At 44.4% G+C, this 18,631-nt stretch overlaps 1 protein-coding gene across 1 annotated transcript; it reads right to left on the reverse strand.

Moving 5' to 3' along the window:
- Positions 1 to 9,779: 9,779 nt before the first annotated feature.
- On the reverse strand, positions 9,780 to 15,863 carry LOC101982376 (rano class II histocompatibility antigen, A beta chain-like). The gene is made up of 6 exons (XM_005372111.3): positions 15,731 to 15,863; positions 13,904 to 14,176; positions 12,111 to 12,392; positions 11,309 to 11,419; positions 10,692 to 10,715; positions 9,780 to 10,110 (listed from the first exon to the last, which is right to left on the reverse strand). Exons 1-6 carry the CDS (start codon positions 15,819 to 15,821, stop codon positions 10,097 to 10,099), a joined length of 795 nt encoding a protein of 264 aa, XP_005372168.1. The 5' UTR covers positions 15,822 to 15,863; the 3' UTR covers positions 9,780 to 10,096.
- Between the last annotated feature and the right edge of the window lie 2,768 nt (positions 15,864 to 18,631).

Raw genomic sequence — 18,631 nt, forward strand, 5'->3', positions numbered from 1 at the left:
ATCAGGCCAAAGCAGTTTCTTTACTCATTAACCAATACAAGCAACACACAGAGGGGACTCCCACAACAATAACCTTTTAATTTAAAGGACTTTGAATCTCAAAGTGAGAAAAAATTAATATTATCAAAAATCAAAATTGTTCTCAATTTTTGGGGTATCTTTAGGAGAGCCACCTGGTGGTGTGTCTATGAAGGCATTTCCAGAGACATGGGTGAGGTTGCAAGAGCCAGTCTGAACATAGGCAGCAACATCTGAGCTGGGCCAAAGAAGAAAATAAACCACTTGCTAATTTCCACAAGTTAGTCTAAGCTTTATTGCCAAATGGCAAGAGAGGACTTGAATTTCAAACTCTATGCCATTGAATAGGCTCATTAACAGTAGAACTAATTTCTACAGTTCCATTTGAACTATATCTGTGCCATCTTAATTCTGAGTGATAATATTTTTGTTGAGGGAAGCTATAAGGGCTCCAATCAATGATATCTCCATGGGGGATATTAACAAGTACTCAAGGGTTCTCACTCTTACATTGTTGCCAATGTTCCAAGTCAGATTCCTTGCTGGTAACCCATATCTCACAGAATGGTAGATTTATGGAACTAGTAGCATTAGCGTCCTGTCCTCTAAAACCAGATGCTTGAAGCATATAAAATTTATTATGATAATCCAGGGTAGTATTAATTACAGATAACCAGACTCTAAATGTTAGATTTTTAACATTTGTACTATCTGGTTTTGTATGTCAATTTGACACAAGCTAGTCATCAGAGAAGAAGGAGACTCAGTTGAGGAAATGCCTCTGTGAGATCCAGCTGTAAGACATTTTCTCAATTACTAATCAATGGAGGAAGTACTAGCCCATGGTGAATGGTGCCATCCCTGGGTTGCTGATCCTGAAGTATACAAAAAAACAGGCTGAGCAAGTCATGGAGAATAAGCCAATAAGAAGCTCCCTTCCATGGCCTCTGCATCAGCTCCTGCCTCTGGGATTCTGCCCTATTTCAGTTATTGACCTGACTTTCTTCAGTGATGAACATCTATGTTGAAGTGTAAGCCAAATAAATCCTTTTTTCTCCACTTACTAAATGAAGAATTTTTCATCAGGACCACTGGCTCCCAATAATCACACAGAGATTTAATATTAATTATAAATGTTTGGTCAATAGCTTAGGCTTATCACTAATTAGCTCTTACTATTTAACCCATATTTATTAATTTATATGCTGATGCATGGCTCATGGTTTGTTGCCTCATTTTCTACATATCCTGCTTCTTCTGCATCTGACTGGTAACCCGTGATTCAGCCCTTCTTACTCCCAGCATCCTCTTAGTTTGGCTTTTCTGCCTCATCTCCTCCTTCCTAGCTATCATCCAATTAACTCTTTATTAACAATGAGAGTAACACCTATTCACACTGTACAAAAAATAATTATTCCATAGCATTTCCCCCCTTTGTCTAATTAAAAAGGAAACTTTTAACTTTTACATAGTAAAATTACATACAACAAAGACAGTTATCAAATAAATGTTGCAGTTACAATATCCAATCCCTTTGTATTTGGCAAAATTAGAGAAAATATTCTATATATACTTTTATGAGACTAAAGTTTTACACCTAACTTACGTTTTATCATAACTAAGGAAAACTTTAAGTTTAATTATTTCATCTTTAATTCCATCAAAGATCCCAGAAGGGTGTAATATTACCTAATGACAGGCACATCTTGCTGCCTGAACAGTCACCCAAAGTTTTTCTGTAATGTTGGGCAATCCATCTTTGGTCTATAGGTCTAGATGCTTGGCAATTGTTTTCTTTTGCATCCTGCTATTCTAGTTTGGACTGTTTACTACTAGCAATTGAAGCAAGGTCAGTTTCTTGTCCAAATGGCTAGCTTTTGACATAAAGAAAGCAAACTCCATACAGAGGTTCTTCAACAACCATCTTCTTTTGAAGCAAATTGGTGTTGCCAGGAGCAGGCATGTCTCCCTGTCATAAAAAGTCTTATGTTTTTAACACATTTGAAATATCATATTCTGTAGGTCTTTGAATTATTTGAAGATCATGTATCTAAATATACCTGTTTAACTTTAAAAACATAACCTAATATGACTACTAGTTTGATTATTATAAGTTGCTAATAACTAACCTGTATTTTTAATTATATATTACATTTTTAAATGAGTTGCATAAGCACAATACCCCAAACAAGAATAGAAAAATGCATATAATATAGCCAAAATAACTTTAAATTTGTATCAATAAACCTAAATGCCTAACAATTTAAAGATACTTTGAGGTTAATAGTTGTTTTTTGGATTAAAGTAGATTCAGTAATCTACTCTCTTATCTCAGCATTTTTATATTATACCCCCCTTTTTTCCTTCAGAAAGAAATCTTTGAATCTAACTCCTTTGTTTAGTTTTATTTTTTTACTATGTCCAATAACAATTTGTAACCAACCTCTCTTAAATGATGACAAACATCAATAATCCATCTTCTGGGAATGTGGGCAATTCCTATTGTCTGGGGGCACTGGAATCTTTGGGGGAACTTTGAGAAACCTAAGATAATGATTAAATCTTGGCTTCAGTAGTTTGTGAGACTGGATCATCCCAGCCAGAAGCCTTGAAGCTGTTTTGGATGCAGAACTCTGAGGAAACTGCAGCAGAGGCACCCTGAGATGAAGGATCAACAGGGCCATCTGTATTGGAGTCCTGTCTTGCTCTAAAAACACATAAGCTTTTAAAGGTGGCATACTGTATTAATACAAGTATTAACTTGTGTACATTGTACGCAAGCCAGCCAAAGATGATTTTTATTTTATGTTTGAGCAGGTAAAATATGTGTTACATGTTTTGTAGTCTTTCTAGATTTATTTCTTTATGTTTGTTACCAAAATTTTCAGGTGGTCTTCCTTGACCAAATCTGATCTCTATTAATTTGGAAGGAATCCAGAATCTTTCATTTTCTGTGGAAATAAAACATAACCTCTTCTCCAAAGCATTTTTTACTTTCATTCTGAAGTAAAGGCATTTAAAAAATATATATGTTGGTTTAATCCAGAAGTTTTCATAATCCAATTTATCTTAGCAACTATTGCTTGTTCATCAGCAATCAACAAATTTAAAGACAACATAATTATATACAGGATCCAGACTCCCCATGTATTTTCCATCTTTGTGTGGCCTTTTTCTTTTATGTTACTTTACTCATTTTAAGGTCTTTACTTTATTATTTTTAAACTATTTTTTATTCTATGACTGTATATACACTTTCTCCTTTCTCTCCCAAGCCTTTGTATATTTTTAAAATGCATTATAATCTGCCTAGAGCTTTTTTTCCCATGTGGATCTCTCTTTACTGCACATCTGTAAACTTTTTGTCTAAAAGAGCAAAATCTTAAACAACTGTCAAGTTTAGTTCATAGTGCACTGGTGACTGACTCCTCTCCCTTTGGTTCTCGGAGAGCCTAGACTCACAGCAGAAGTACCAGGGAGCCACATTTACCATATTACCAATTCTGGGAAGTTTTTAGGTCCATGCAGTTATGGAGCAGCATGCCTCTTGCTGCTTATAAACCCCATTTAAAGGTTCAGTAGTAGGGCCCTTAAAAGAGGCAGGCCTCTGTTTGCTGTTAGCATCAGGTCTACCCAAGAGAAGGTGGTTACCAGAAAGCTTCATTTAATTTTATTGCTCTGGTGTATGAAAACATTTCTTAAGATTTCTTTGGTTTTATGCAGATATTAGTTGTGCCATGCATAGACAGAGTTTTTTGTCAGGACTGCCACCTTCCAAATAACCACACAGACACTTAATTTTGATTATAACTGTTTGGCTGATAGCTTAGGCTTATTAATAACTAGCTCTTACAACTTAAGCTAAGCCATTTATATTAATTTGTGTGCTGCCATGTGACTCATAGCTTATTTCCTTATTTTCTGCATGTCCTGTTCCCTCTGCATCTGGCCAACTCTGTGACTGTTCTTCCTTCCAGTGTCCTCTCAGTTTGGCTTCTCCTGCCTCCTCTCCTCCTACTAGCTATTGTCCAACCAGCTCTTTATTAACAATGAGAATAACACATATTCACGGTATACAAAAGGATTTTTCTGCAACAACTTTCTTTTTGGTCGTGGTGTTTCATTGCAGCAATAGAAATCTAACTAAGACAACACTGAATTCCATTTCAGCTACAAATATGAATTCCTTGCACGCCCACTGTATAATTTCTGATTTCCTTTCCCTACTCAGCAAGCTTATCAGGTCCTCAGTTAGCCAAGAAGATTCATTAACCACCACAGGGATATTCATATCTCCCAAACTCACTGCTATGTTAATTGTAGGATTAGAAACATAGGCCTAATTTGTATAGTTGGTCCCTATTACCTGTACAGTTACCAAAGATAGCATAGTAAGTAACAGTGCTGTACCATTCAAATGTTTGTGGAATTATCACCTCTGTTTTATCACAAAAATTCTTGAGTTTTCCCAGCAAGGAGGATCAGCCATCCACTTCAAAGGCCTTTTGAATTTTTTTCTTTCCCAGAGTCATGTCACTTAGCAGCCAAAATGTCTAAGAGACCCCTCTTTCCAAATTTTTATCAATTTTGATTGGACCCACAACCTTTTCCTGCAGAAACACAATCACACCCTCAGCCCCATCTTAACACTTCCCCTGGTTTCCATTCTGATGTTAAAACATCCTGTAATGCACAGGCTGACTCAATTCAGCAATTTTTTTCACAATCCATTGCCTTTCAGCAGCTGTAGTCTCTGTTTCATTGGTGTTTAAAAAATTTAAAGTTAGTAAAGCATTATGCAATCTATCCTTAGAAGTCCTCTTATCGCCTTCTGTTTAAAAAGCATCTCTTTTAGAATATGATTAGATCTTTCAACAATTGCTTGTCCTGTAGGATTATATGGGATCCCTGTAATGTGTTTTATGTTGTAATGTGCAAAAAAGATTGTTTCATTTTACTGGAAACATAAGCAGAGGCATTATCAGTTTTAATTTGTATTGATATACCCATTACAACCATTGTGTCTAATGAATATCTAATTATAGAAGCAGCCTTTCCAGAACTTAAGGCAGATGCTCATTGAAGTCTAAAGTATGTATCAATGGTATGATGAATGTATTTTAATTTTTCAAATTCTGTTGAATGAAATGCAATGCATCCATTTGCCAAATTTTAGTGTGTGTGTGTGTGTGTGTGTGTGTGTGTGTGTGTGTGTACACTTTTAGGATTACTTCCTGCAGATAAAGAAACTTGATTATACAAAGAACAAACAGGACTTTTTTTAGTTTTCCTAGTTTGTTGTCAGGTAATAATGTTTTTCTTTACTATTAACACGATGTTTCTTAAGAAATTCTGAAGCTTCCAACACACTTCCTATCAGTAATTGATCAATTTCTTCATTTTTTTTTTACTGATGGCACAGACAATCCAGTATGAGACTGAATGTACATGATATATAGTGGATAATTTCTCTCCTAGATTGCTTGTTACAGTTACATGGATAGCAAAGTTAATTTTGAATTATCAATAATAAGTTCAGCAGTGCTGTGATGAAGTGGCTACTGCAGGAAGATGGTGAACTGAGAACTTCAGCGAGCTAGGGAACCATAACATGCACGAAAACATCCAACTAAGGAATTTAAAAACTACTGGACAAGTGAGACATCTAAAAAAAAAAATCACATGATTTTGCGAAGGCAGGACTGAGCCAGTGACCTGGGCCAGAGCAGACCTCAAACAGTGAACTCCACAGGAGCAGATACAGGGGAGCAACCATTGAGCAAATGGGCCAGAGCCAGACACCTCTGCGGGTCCAGGCATGAATCTGGGACTTTCGAGGGAGTAGACTTGAGCCAGGACCCTTGTGAGTCTGGGCATGAGTATAGGACCTCTGAGGAACTAGGCTGATGTGGGAATCCCCTCTGTGTGCTACAATTACCATTAATGAATAAAGAAACTGCCTTCACCTGTTGATATGACAGAACTTAAGTAGGTGGAGAGAATTGGACCAAATGCTATGAGAAAGAAGGGCAAAGTCAGGGACGTTATCGATGCACTGACAGAGATAGATGTGCTGAACTTTGTTAGTAGCCACGACCTCTTGGTTATATACAGATTAATAGAAATGGTTTAAATTAAGATGTAAGAGTTAGCCAATAAGAAGCTAGAGCTAACGGGCCAAGCAGTGATTTAATTAATACAGTTTCTTTGTGATTATTTCTGTTCTGGGCCCAAGGAGATTGCTATATTTCTGTAGTGACTTCCCCTTTTAGCAGAGTGTTAGCAAAAGAAGTAACACCTTGGGCCCTAGAAGAAGAGACTGATAGTTTTGCTAAATCAACTGATAGCTCGGCTAGGTCATTCCCTTAGGGGAACAGAGCAGAGCTCAGCTGTAGTAACTCTCTAGGAGAGGAGCAGGATTGCTATACCCTGCAGGAAGATCATCCCCCACTGTACCCTAGCTTCAGGTAGCTGGGCTTCCCAACAAGTCATGACGCCTTTCCCTCCACGGCTGAGGTGTCCTATTGAGGCTCCAGAGTTGTCCTATTGCAGCTCTAGGTAACCTGGCTTCCCGATAGTCAGGATACCTTTCCTCCAGAGCTGAGCTGTCCTATTGCAACTCTACCCCTCCAAAGCTGTCCTGTCGCTGTTTCTACCCCTTCAGAACTGTCCTACTCTGGCTCTACCCCTCTAGATCTATCATATGGAGGTGTTATACCTTCAGAGCTGTTCTGCTGTGACTCTACCCCTCCAGAGCTGTCCTGCAGCTCCAGAGTTATAACACTCACATTTCCCTGCACTGCCTCTGCCTCCCAAGTGCTGGGATTAAAAGTATTTGCTGCCATCACCACCTGGCCCAGAAACCCTTTTAATATAGATTTTAAACTTCTTACTCTTTTTGTGAGCTAGGAAAATACATTTGAAAATTTGATCTTCCCTTTGCATAATGGGTCCAGTAGGGTGATGTGGGAGTTCCCTCTGTGTGTTGTGATTAGCATTAATGAATAAACTTCCTTGGCCTGTTGGTAGGGCAGAACTTAGTAGGCAGGGAAGAGAGTACTGAATGCTGGGAGAAAGAAGGGCAGAGTCAGAGAGAAGCCATGGATCCTCCGCCTGAGACAGACGCCGGTTAGAATCTTTGCTTGTAAGCCACTGCCATGCGACAAAACACAGATTAATAGAAATGGGTTAAATTAAGATGTAAGAGTTAGCCAATAAGAAGTTAGAGCTAATTGGCCAAGCAGTGATTTAATTCATACAATTTCTGTGTGGCTATTTTGGGCCTAAGCTATCCGGGAAGCCAGGATGAACAACTGGGCCCTCCTTCTAAAATTGGCTCTCCAATGTGTGCTAGCTAAATCCACATAAAACCTGAGAAAGCTTGAAAGGGAATTCTAGAAAAAAAATACAAGTTTAACACAGCTTCTTGCTGTTTGCTAGTGGCTTGCCACAGCTCCTTTAAGAGAGATTTTCCTGACTCAGCAACAGCAACAGAAAAAAAGCTGTGCTGTTTTGAAATGCAGGCTTTCTGGGAAGGGCTGCCATTGCAACCTCTGGCTCTTTTGGGAGACCAAGTATTTGGATAGGATTTGTGGGCAGCATGCTATAGTTTGCTTGATGGCAACTTGGACCTGCTGTGTGCCTGCAACTGGGGCAGTGTGCTTGACTCTCAAAGGCATGAGCAGTTCCATCATGCTGGACTGGGCGGGACAAGAAGCAATTACCTTATTTGACCTAGGAATGTCTCAGCTTAGATTCTTAAGCACTTAGCATTTTAAAAAAGCACTCCTGAACAGTAAATAATTACAGATATGCAATAAAGACAAATTCAGATTTTAAAAAGACCTATAAGTGAGTCATAGTGTTGGATAAATGTATGTAGGCTTGGGAGAGAGGAAAAAAGACTATAGAGAGTTGAAGAAGAAGTAAAGGAAGTCTTTAAAGAGACAGAATACAGATAATCATAGATTAAAGGGAGTAAAGAAAAATAAGCCATGTAAAGATGGAAAATTCACAGAGAGTCTGGAGTATGTATATTATTGTGTATTCTTTGAATTTTTTGACTGTGAAGGAGTTAAGTACAGAGAAACATTACATTGTATGGGCTGCTAAGCTAAACCAGCATGTATACTGTAGAGATACCTTGACTTCAAAATTTGGGTCTAAGGACATGTTGCTTGGGAAAAGAGGTTCTTCTTTTGTTTTCACAGAAGATGAGATGAGTCAAAGCTCCTCTTTCTTTTGCTCTGTCTCCCTCTCTCCTAGTCTGGGACCTCAACCTATTTAGGGTGAGTTTTCCTTCCTCAGTCTAATCTAGAAAGCCTCTCACAAATATGCCTAGAGATGGGACTCCAAATGACCATCAACACAAACTGTCACAAGTCTACCAAAATCAAACTGCTCCTTACCCCACCCTGAGAAACTCTGGAGCTCCAGGTGCCCCATGAGGCTTATATAACTACATCCATGCTGAGGCTCTAGAGATTCATTTCCCTAATAAGGGGGATGAACACAATGCCAGCTGTTTGCCTCCTTGTGGACGTGATAATGTTTTTCAACATTGTATATGTTGCCTAGGAGTGGAAAGTAAGGATATCCCTAAGATTGTCAAAACTTTGGTAGACATACCAATGTATATAGTTAGAAATACACAGAGAGGAAAGATTTGAGGTAATTATGGACCAGCCTGACTCCATTTTAAGATTAGACACCATCTTGTTACAAGGTCAAAATAAGTTCATTCCTGTTTTCTGTTAAACTTGGGTTTGACTGTGTCTTGACCCACTTCCTAGAATTTGACATCTTCCACACCCTATAGCCTAACCTTCATTCTGATAAGATGTTCTGCAAAATATTTTGAGATATTCTGCCAAGTTCCTGTATAATCAAAATTCCTCCTAAAAGTCCTCCAACCCTTGAAAACTCTAGCCTTGCAGTTTGGGAGCTATATAAACCCCACCTTCTCCTGCGTTCAATGCTGTTCTTTCAAACCCCACTTTAGGGAGACAGTCCTGTCTGGCAGAAAGTAAAGTTTTGCATAATCAACTTTTAAAAAATTGAGTAATGGTTTTTATTCTCATTTGGTGGGATTAATAGTAATAAGAGAGATGTGGAACACAGAAACGTAAAAATAACACAGAGAAAGGTATAGACAGAAAAGACAAAGGTGTAGACAGAGAAAATGGAGAGAAAAGTCTCTAGTCAGTAAAACAGACAAGAGCGGAACAAGAGACAGAGATGGAGAGAGTACACCATAGAGACATGTACAGGGACAAGGAGATGCAGTGAAGGAAGAAGTAAACAGAGGTGACAGCTGAGGAAAGATGATTCTAATCAACTATATCTATCTAGCCACTTCTGAAACCAACCCAGCTTCCTTACAACATCAATAAGATTAAGTTGGATGCTTATCATTTGCAACTACAAAAATTACTGTTATTGTTGTCTGTGATCTTTAAAAAATGAAAGTCAGCCCCAATCAATATGACTTCACAGGACACATTTGGAACACCAGTGATCAGAGGTCATGGTATCCATCTCCCAACAATTTTACCATGTTTAGTTGCACTGTCCTCACCAACCCAGAAGAGGCTGGGATGATGTGAGAACAGGACACTGAAGAGTAAAAGTCTAAGCCCAGGATGCTTCCGATCACCTTTGTAGCAGAAACCTGTACTTCCAGCCAGTTTGGCTTCGTCACCTTGTTCCACACCACTCCCACGCACCCCTGCTCAGTTACGGAGGTTCAGGATACATAATTCATAATTGTGTTTAATTATGGAAAAGAGGCAAATGTTTTCAGCGCATCTCTTTAGCAGTCCCATGGGACAATGGAAACTGAAGGCCTGGGGTCTGAGTAGATCGTGCTGCAGTACACAATGGTCTCTGGAACCAGCCCAAGAGCAGAGCCAAAGATAGAGCCTTGGGGAGTCGGGGAATCACAACAACTGAGCAGGTGGGTACACTGCCACCATGCTAAACTATGAATCAGAGAGGGACAGGCAGGCTGGCACAGGCAGGAACTAAAGGCAGGGATATGCAGATCTTACAGCAAATTCAGTCAAAACATTCTCATGGATCACTGTAGGAGCCCTGTGGAAAAAGAGAGAGGGAGTGGTCACAAAAGGTCCCCTGGAGATGCCTGACTCTCCTCCTGGATTCTGCTGAGTTAGACAAAGAAAGCTGGTGACCAGGCCATGGCACCACCTTCCCCATCACCTGTGCAGAGGTGAAAACAGCTAAAGGGGGCACAGAGCTCACAGGACACAAAAGTGTGGGAGGTGAAAGAGAAGCCACCCCCAGGGAATATGCAGGATCTGACCTTTTAGGTAAACCAGAAGGATCAGTCTCCTCTACATGACTGTTGGTCTCTTCCCACCACTAAAAATGCCCATGATCATGGTCTCTAGTGTGGGGCACAGAGCAGGTAACATCTTGGTATCTAACCTCAAGATATGGCTCAGGCTTCACTCAAGACACCAGTCAAGTGATGATGGCAAACCCCTGCTCAGAAACAACCTCTGGAACTTCCTGTAGGCCCTGGGTGTGACACTCTTAACCCCACAGCAGAGACAGGCTATGAACTAGAACTGTGTCAGGTATACCTGTCTCATGCCCTTCCCTTATACCCATGCCCCTGCCCCACCACCCCCAGATAAGAGCTAAATTATTACCTGTTGCGGGAGGCCCACGGGGTCCTATAAAAGAAATCATAGAGAGAGTTCTTGATATTAAAAACAGGGGCTCTCTCATGCAGCCCAAGAGGCAACAGGAAATGCATCTGTGTGCACTAAGACCCTGAACATTCCCCAATGGAAGAAGCTGCCACCAGAAGGAGGGAAAAGCAAGGCCCATGCTCCCTCAGTGGTAGAAACTTCTGGAAAGGAGTCAGTAAGGCAGTGGTGGATAATGACAGAAGCTCCACGATGAGCTCTGCATGGTTCTGTGGCACAGTCACACAACCAACATAATCAGAGTCCAGTGTCCCCCCTGGGGTCTCCCATGTCCTCCCACCCCCAGCCCAGCTCCTCCCCTCAGCCCAGCTCCTCCCCTCAGCACAGCTCCTCCCCTCAGCACAGCTCCTCCCCTCAGCACAGCTCCTCCCCCCAGCCCAGCTCCTCCCCTCAGCACAGCTCCTCCCCTCAGCCCAGCTCCTCCCCTCAGCCCAGCTCCTCCCCTCAGCACAGCTCCTCCCCTCAGCACAGCTCCTCCCCTCAGCACAGGACCTCCCCTCAGCACAGCTCCTCCCCTCAGCACTGCCCACCACCCCCAGTGTCCCCAGAGTCCTCACCCTTCTGACTCCTGTGACGGACGAAAAGGCCCAGCCCGAGGAAGATGAGCCCCAGCACAAAGCCCCCAATGCCGCTTAGCATCTTGCTCTGGGCAGACTCAGACTGTGCACCTGGGGAGCAGAACCTGGGTGTCAGTTTTGTCCCCACACATCCCAACAGCTCTGAGAGCCTAAAGTCTGCCTGAGTTGCAAAAGGTGAAGTAGCTGGGAGGACCCGGTCTTTGCTCTGACCCTATCCAGGGCAAGGATGAGCCAGAAGATCTGAACACAGTGGTCAGCGGAATGGATAGGGGTCACCAGATAAGAGATCTAGAAGACAGCTGTGAGAGGGAGAGGCTAAGTGGATGTTTGCACCACACAGACTTATGTTGAGCCAAAAATACCCAGGCACTAGCTATCACTGCTGATTCCTCTGGATGTTAGGGATGAGCTCCCAGTGTATGCAGTGATCTCCCAGAACTCCTATCGGGAAAGACAATGAAGTCAGTGTTCTCCTGCTGCCCTAACTATGAGGCAAGAGATCTTGTGTCCTGTAGCTCTCAACTCAGTAGTGGAATCAGACTAATCAGGACATGAGATGGGAGTGGGTGGCATTGGAGGGATGGGACAGGTGGCATTGGAGGGATGGGGTGGATGGTATTGTAGAATAGGGTAGGTGGTATTGGGAGATGGAAAGGGTGGCATTGGGGGTTGGGTGGGCAGCATTGGAGGGCTAAGGTGATGCCATCATAGGGATGGGGTAACAACAGCAAGGAACCCATGTCATGTGGGGCCCACTGTGGAAGAAAACAGTTTCCCTTACTCCACTCCACGGTGACGGGGCTCTGCAGGCTGGGGTGCTCCACATGGCAGGTATAGACGTCTCCCCGCTGAGGGGTCATCTCCAGCATGACCAGGACCTGGTAGGTCCAGTCCCCGTTCTTAATAAGCTGTGTGGACTCAACTCCCTCCGTCTCCTCCTGGCCATTCCGGAACCAGCGCACTTTGATGTGGGCTGGGTAGAAGTCTGTCACTGAGCAGACCAGCCTGTTGTGGTGGTTGAGGACCTCCTTCCTGGACAGGGAGATGACCACCTTGGGCTGCTCTGGGGAACAGATGAGAAAAGACGGTGAGTGAGATGGGGGGCACATGGAGGGGCCCCATGGGGAAGAGGCGGGTGGGAATGCCTGGGCTTGGGCTCTAATATTGAATGAAGACCAACTCCACAAATATAAACTTAGCAGTCACTAGGAAAAGAAGAGTGAGCGGCCCTGCTCTTACATAACATGAAATGTATTAAGACAAAAGAAAATGATTGTGATTTCTTCAAGTCTACCATTTTTGAAGAAAAAAAATCTTCAAAAATAACTACAGTACATCACTTCCTTCATCCGCTAAGACTGGCATGCACAACTGCACAGACATCTTTCCTGACTGATTTTATATATACACCGTGCCCGCTAACCCAGAAGTCATCTCCCTGCATTTTCTTTATCCATTCTGGGTGAAAACAGTGTACACGCTTAATGTGTTTCATGAATTGAGGACATAGTATGCTCTCTCATCCCCCCTCCCTTTTTTTCCCACAGTCCAGTGGATTAGTTACCGTTGCCTTCACTGCATTCCCTTGCTGGGAGGAATTAACTCCCAATGGGAGCGAACAATGATGGACTCTTTCAGTTGAATAACAAGGTCACCCGAAAAGCATAAGCAACTTTGAGTTAACAGTTCATATAGTTGTAATATACAATAGTAAATCTGGACACGATACTTCTTTAACATGCCTCAGAGTGTCAGGGAGTGTGCTGAAGAGGAAATGAGCCAAAGAAGGCAAAGTCTAGGGGAATTCAGCTTGAGTGAAAGCTTCAGAGAGCATCCCAGCACTGTCCCCGAGAGGAGTTAAAGCAACACACATAGCAACGGCTTCATCCAGGATAGGCAGTTCCCCCATAAAATGGAGCCAGGACCCCTTAAAGTAACTGCTAGTTCTAGGGTGGGGGTGGTAAAGTGCAGAGGTCCTCTCCCCAAGTTAGGAGGGGGGAGGCGCTGGAGAGAGTTGGCGGTTAGGACACTTGCTGCTCTTGCAAGTGTTCTTGCAAGATGTAGGTTCCATCCCCAGCATCATTCTCTCTACTGTCTGTAACTCCAACCTCAGGGCTCCAATGATAAGGCCTCTTCTCTCGTTTTTAGTACTTTCCCCTCAGATTTTGTATCACAAACTTTTAGTATGCTCCAAGTCAACACAGTCTACCTCAGAGAAAATATAACAGAAAAGGCTTCAGGTCAGTGCCAGGGAGCAAACAGCCTCACAACACAACTCTGGCCTCAAAGGGGCAATCAGGGAAACAGATTAGCGGTGAATAACTACTCTGCACCGAAAGTTAAAACACATTACAGGATCATGGCCTTTCCCTTGTTTAACTTCCCTGGGTTGGCGCTGGGTGGGCCGCACAGGTCAAAGGGCAAAGGTGAGAAGGGAGGGAGACCCCAGGGAGGTCCTGGGTAAACAGGGAGGAGGCTGTGGCAGCTCCTCCCGCTGGGAACCCTGGTTGCGGGGTCCCCTCCGGCCCGAGCCCCTAATGGCCGCCGCCTCCCGTGGACCCTCCCCGCGCTCACCATGCCGCCTCAGGGCCGTGGGGACCTCCGTCTCCTCGTAGTTGTGTCTGCACACCGTGTCCACCGCGGCCCGCAACTGCTCCATGAAGTCCTTCTGGCTGTTGAATTCCTCGGCCCACGACCGCCCCCTCTCGGTCACCGCGAAGAACTCGCCCACGTCGCTGTCGTAGTGCACGAACTCCTCCCGGTTGTAGATGTACCTGGTCACAACCCGCATGCGCTGCGTCCCGTTGGTGAAGTAGCACAGGCCCTTGAACTGGAACACGAAATCCCCTGCGGACAGACGCGGTCAGCCTGGGGCGGAGCGGGCAGCGGAGACCCCGGAGCCCGCGATCTGACCCCGCGCGGCGCTTCAGGATGGGACGACGCGGTCTCTAGGGACCTCGGAGCCTCGGGACGGGCGGACAGGAGGGAACCCCGCCCGGCTTAGAGGGGGTCGGGACTCTGAGTGAACCCGGACTCCACGGGGCTCCCGGACAGTAACTAACAGAAGCTTCCTTCTGAGTAAAGAAGAGTTCAGTCGAGCGACTGACTCTTCCTGACAAGAATATTCCCGGAAGCACCAATTGTCTTTTTTTTTTTTTTTTTTTTTGGCCAAGCGGTGGTGGCATACAACTTTAATCCCAGCACTCTGGAGATAGAGGCAGGCGGATCTCTGTGAGTTCGAGGCCAGCCTGGTCTACAGAGCGAGTTCCAGGACAGATTGCAAAGCTACACAGAGAAAACAACAACAAAAATTCTTTAATGGGAACATTCAAAGTAGGGTGGGGTAGAGAGGGTCTGGGTGGAGTTTTGAAGTGGGGGTGAATCTGATCAAAATACACTGTACGAAATTCTCAATGAACTAGTTAAAAAAAAATGATGGAAAGTAAAATACCCCAGCACAACCACGTGAGATTCTCTCCTGCGTGCAAAGAGTCCTGACTTCCCCGACCCTAGGGGGCATTTATTCTCAGAGATCCCCAGCTGAAAGACAGGTGACCTCTGGGGCCTGCCTGTTTGGACAGTAACTCAGTCGAGGATCTTTTTGTTTGTTTTGTTTTTCTGGACAGGGTTTCTCTGTGTGACTGCCCTGGCTGTCCGGGAACTCACAGAGCGGAGCCTCTCAAGAATAACTGCTAAGGTAGGTTAAACTGCGCACAGACATTCGCGGGGCGGGGGTCTGTATGAAGTAGATAAAGCACCCCCGTCTCTGAACTGAGGGCTCTCCCGTGTGTATCACATATTTCCCTTTCCCTTCTATGCCTGACTTTTTCTGGGAAATCAATTTATCATCCCAGAGTCCTCAAGTTCCATTTGATGAAGAAATTTAGACTCCTGTCTGCTGGCTCTCTCGGGTTAGATGCCTAGAGTTTGCTTCCCTTAAACCTCCACTCCACACCAGGAATTTTCCCCAAATACCAGGACTACAAGACCATCACTGACCCGTGTTTTCCCATCTCAGGACCCAGCATTTCCTCCAGACAGCGAGCTGGGGGTGGGGGTGTCCGGGGTGGGTTGGAGGGGCTGCTATGCCAACCCTACTGTTTCCTCAAACATAACCCCAGGCTCCCTTTATCCTTTCATGGGTATTAGATTTAAACTCTGTCTCCTTCTACTTCAATATGCCAGTTCTGGTCTGTACAGTAGGCACCATCCCAACTTCAGTACTAGAATATAGAAATAAGAACATAACTTCACCCTCTCTTCCAGATAAAGGAAATCTATTATAAAAGACGGTTTTAAAATCAGAATCTTACCATGCTCCCCCCACATCCCAGCATCCCCAGGGTCCCAATATCAGGTCCTTTGCCACACTGGCTCTGGAGACCCCTGCCCCGCACTTACTTGGGGAGTCTCTGCCCTGGGCCCCCGGGCTGCTCAGCACCATCAGCACCGCAGCTGCTGCGAGGAGGAGGCTGGGGACCTGCACAGCCATCTCGAAGGAAAAGGTAATGGCAGCCACCAGGACGCACACCTGCTGTGCCCTTCAGAGAGCAGAAATCTGTAGCTGCCTCTATGAGAACTGGGTTGATCCCAGGAGAGGACCCAATCAGCACCAGAGCTGAAGCGTGTCACCAGTCTCTGGGCAGACATTGATTACAAAGGCTCTCGGTGCTGTGTGTGGTTGTATCTTCATGGAGCCCACTGGGTGAACATTTGAGGTGACAATTCCTCTCAGTTACAGGGTAAAGTTTTCCAAACTGCAGACTGCCTGTGTTTGGTGTTTAAAGAGACAAAAGAGAAAAGTGAGTCAAGTATAGACAACTTTGGGAGAGTTATTTTATTTTTTATTTTTTTATTTTTATTCTTATTACAGATTTTCACCTCCTCCCATCTCCCTCCCTCTCCCCCATTCTCCCTCCCCCTCCCTCTCCAGTCCAAAGAGCAGTCAGGGTTCCCTGCCCTGTGGGAAGTCCAAGATCCTCCCCCCTCCATCCAGGTCTAGGAAAGTGTGCATCCAAACATACTAGGTTCCCACAAAGCCAGTACATGTAGTAGGATCAAAACCCAGTGGGAGAGTTATTTTAAAACTACTGTTATTCTTGAGGTGTTTAGTAGGGGATTAATAGCAACCATGTATTAGGAGACAGAGATTGTCCTTTGTTATGTCTGACACTGGGGAGCCTCAGGTGAGGAGTTCTTGGGAGTCAACAAGTCACTGAACCTCTTTCTAATCTTGGAATTCTTGTAAAATGTAAACCATGCTCCGTGCACTGTAACCTAGATCTTCCTGTGCACACAGTAAAGAGTGATGTGACGTGGTTAATAATGAAAACTGCCGTGTGTGTGTGTGTGTGTGTGTGTGTGTGTGTGTGGTTGTGTGTGTGTGGTTGTGTGTATGTGAGGGTTGGAAATAGCAGGTAAATTATGGCCCAACCCTGCTGACTCAGGCATCTGCCTTATGTAGGAATCTATTGCATTCATGATATTCCAATGAAAATACTTGAGAAGTTAATTAATCCAACTTTTCTCTTAGGAATTCTTCTGCTGTTTAAATCCTCCACAACCATGAAATAGGCCCACGATGTCATCAAAAGCAACCATAAGTTCTTAGGGCTCCATGTGCAGTCACCTGTGTGTCAAGGACAAGAAGCTGAAGATATGGAGCAGCTGCTTCAGGAAGGATGCTCACAGACTTGTCACACGGTGCCAGCCGAGTGTCAGTGATCAGTGTGTGCTTCCCACCCTGTCTGCTCAGGTCTGCGCACACACTGCCGAGTCTACTTATCAGTCAGCTGGAGCAGTGCCTGGCAAACACCAGCGACTAAACATTAAGTCTCTCTCCCTCGTTCTATGGCACTATCTCTAGTATTTTAGATCCTAGTTAAATAGGGGACAGGACCAGAAAGCAGACTTGACCAGGGAAAAGGGAAAGGGGTAGAGACAGGGCAGCAAGAACATCCCGAGAGGGCTCTGGCAGCGCAGGTGAGCTGCAGCATTGCTGGGGCCCACACTGCACACACTGATGTAGAGAACCAGGAGGGACGGCCCTGGGCTCCCAGCAGCTGTGGTGCTCAGGGTGGACACAGATCTCCTCAGCCTACGCAGGGAGCATAAACAATCATCAAACTCAGTGTGGACGGTTAGCAGACAAACATGGTCATATGGGGACCTGGGAGATGGATGCTCCCGGTGTCCTCACCCCCACCTCAGACCTCCACACACAAGCTGAGGGCTCTGCCTCTCCTGCTCCTTTCCTAAGGGGAAGCGCCTCAGCTCTGTCCTGGGCTGTGAGGGAAGTCTGTCACACAGGGGATTTCCAGTTCTCCCGGGCCTCTTCACACAGGCTTTCCGTCTGGCAACAAAAGTGTCATCAGGAATCTTTTTCTGATTGGCTAAGATCACATCAGGAAAGCAATGCCTTGACCTTCTGCCAGCTCCTCCTAGCCCAGCCTTTTCTAGAGTCCTCTGCAGGGTTCTAATCAGACTATCACACAGCATCCCTGGTTCAGCCACGTGGGGTGTGGGGCAGCATCCTCTCTCTCAGGCAGAGAAAGGAACTAAGGAGACTATGATCTCTGTGAGTTTGAGGCCAGCCTGGTGTACAGAGTGAGTTCCGGGACAGCCTGGGCTACACAGAGAAACCCTGAGGAAAAAGAAAGAAAGAAAAGAGAGAGAGAGAGAGAGAGAGAGAGAGAGAGAGAGAGAGAGAGAGGAGATGATGACACCAGGTTCTTCAACAGGAAATTTCCCATCAGACGTGGCTTGGCATGCCTTAGCTTGAACATTAATGTGGTTTTCTTCATGTGTCTGTTTTCTCAATAGCAACAAATGCCTAGAAATAGCTGTTAACAAAGACAAAACCTTTAGAAGCTTCCTACAGACAGAATGGTTAATGCCTCCAGAATATGAAAAACTGCAAAAACTCGACACCAGAAAACCTCAGGTCTTCCAGTTACTAAGTGGGAAAGTGCAAGGGAGAAAGATCTCTAAAAAGAAGACACACAATGGCCAACAAATATCTGGAAAAGTGTGGAATGTTCTGAGACATCAGGAAATGAAAAGTAAAGCTGCCCTGAGACCCCGTCTCACCCCAGTCATGACCACCAACCAGGAAACAATGACAGCAAATGCTGGAGAGGAAGGGACCTGTGTTTACTGTGGGCAGATGTGCAAATCAGTGAAGCTGCCATTGAAATCAGTGTGGAGGGTTTCAAACAGCTAAAAATAGAACTGTGAAGCCTGGCTTGGTACCACACATCTTTAATCCTAGAACCCGGGAGGCAGTGGCAGGCGGATCTCTGT

Source organism: Microtus ochrogaster, unplaced genomic scaffold (assembly GCF_000317375.1).
Source record: "Microtus ochrogaster isolate Prairie Vole_2 unplaced genomic scaffold, MicOch1.0 UNK187, whole genome shotgun sequence".
In the NCBI taxonomy this organism is placed as follows: domain Eukaryota; kingdom Metazoa; phylum Chordata; class Mammalia; order Rodentia; family Cricetidae; genus Microtus; species Microtus ochrogaster.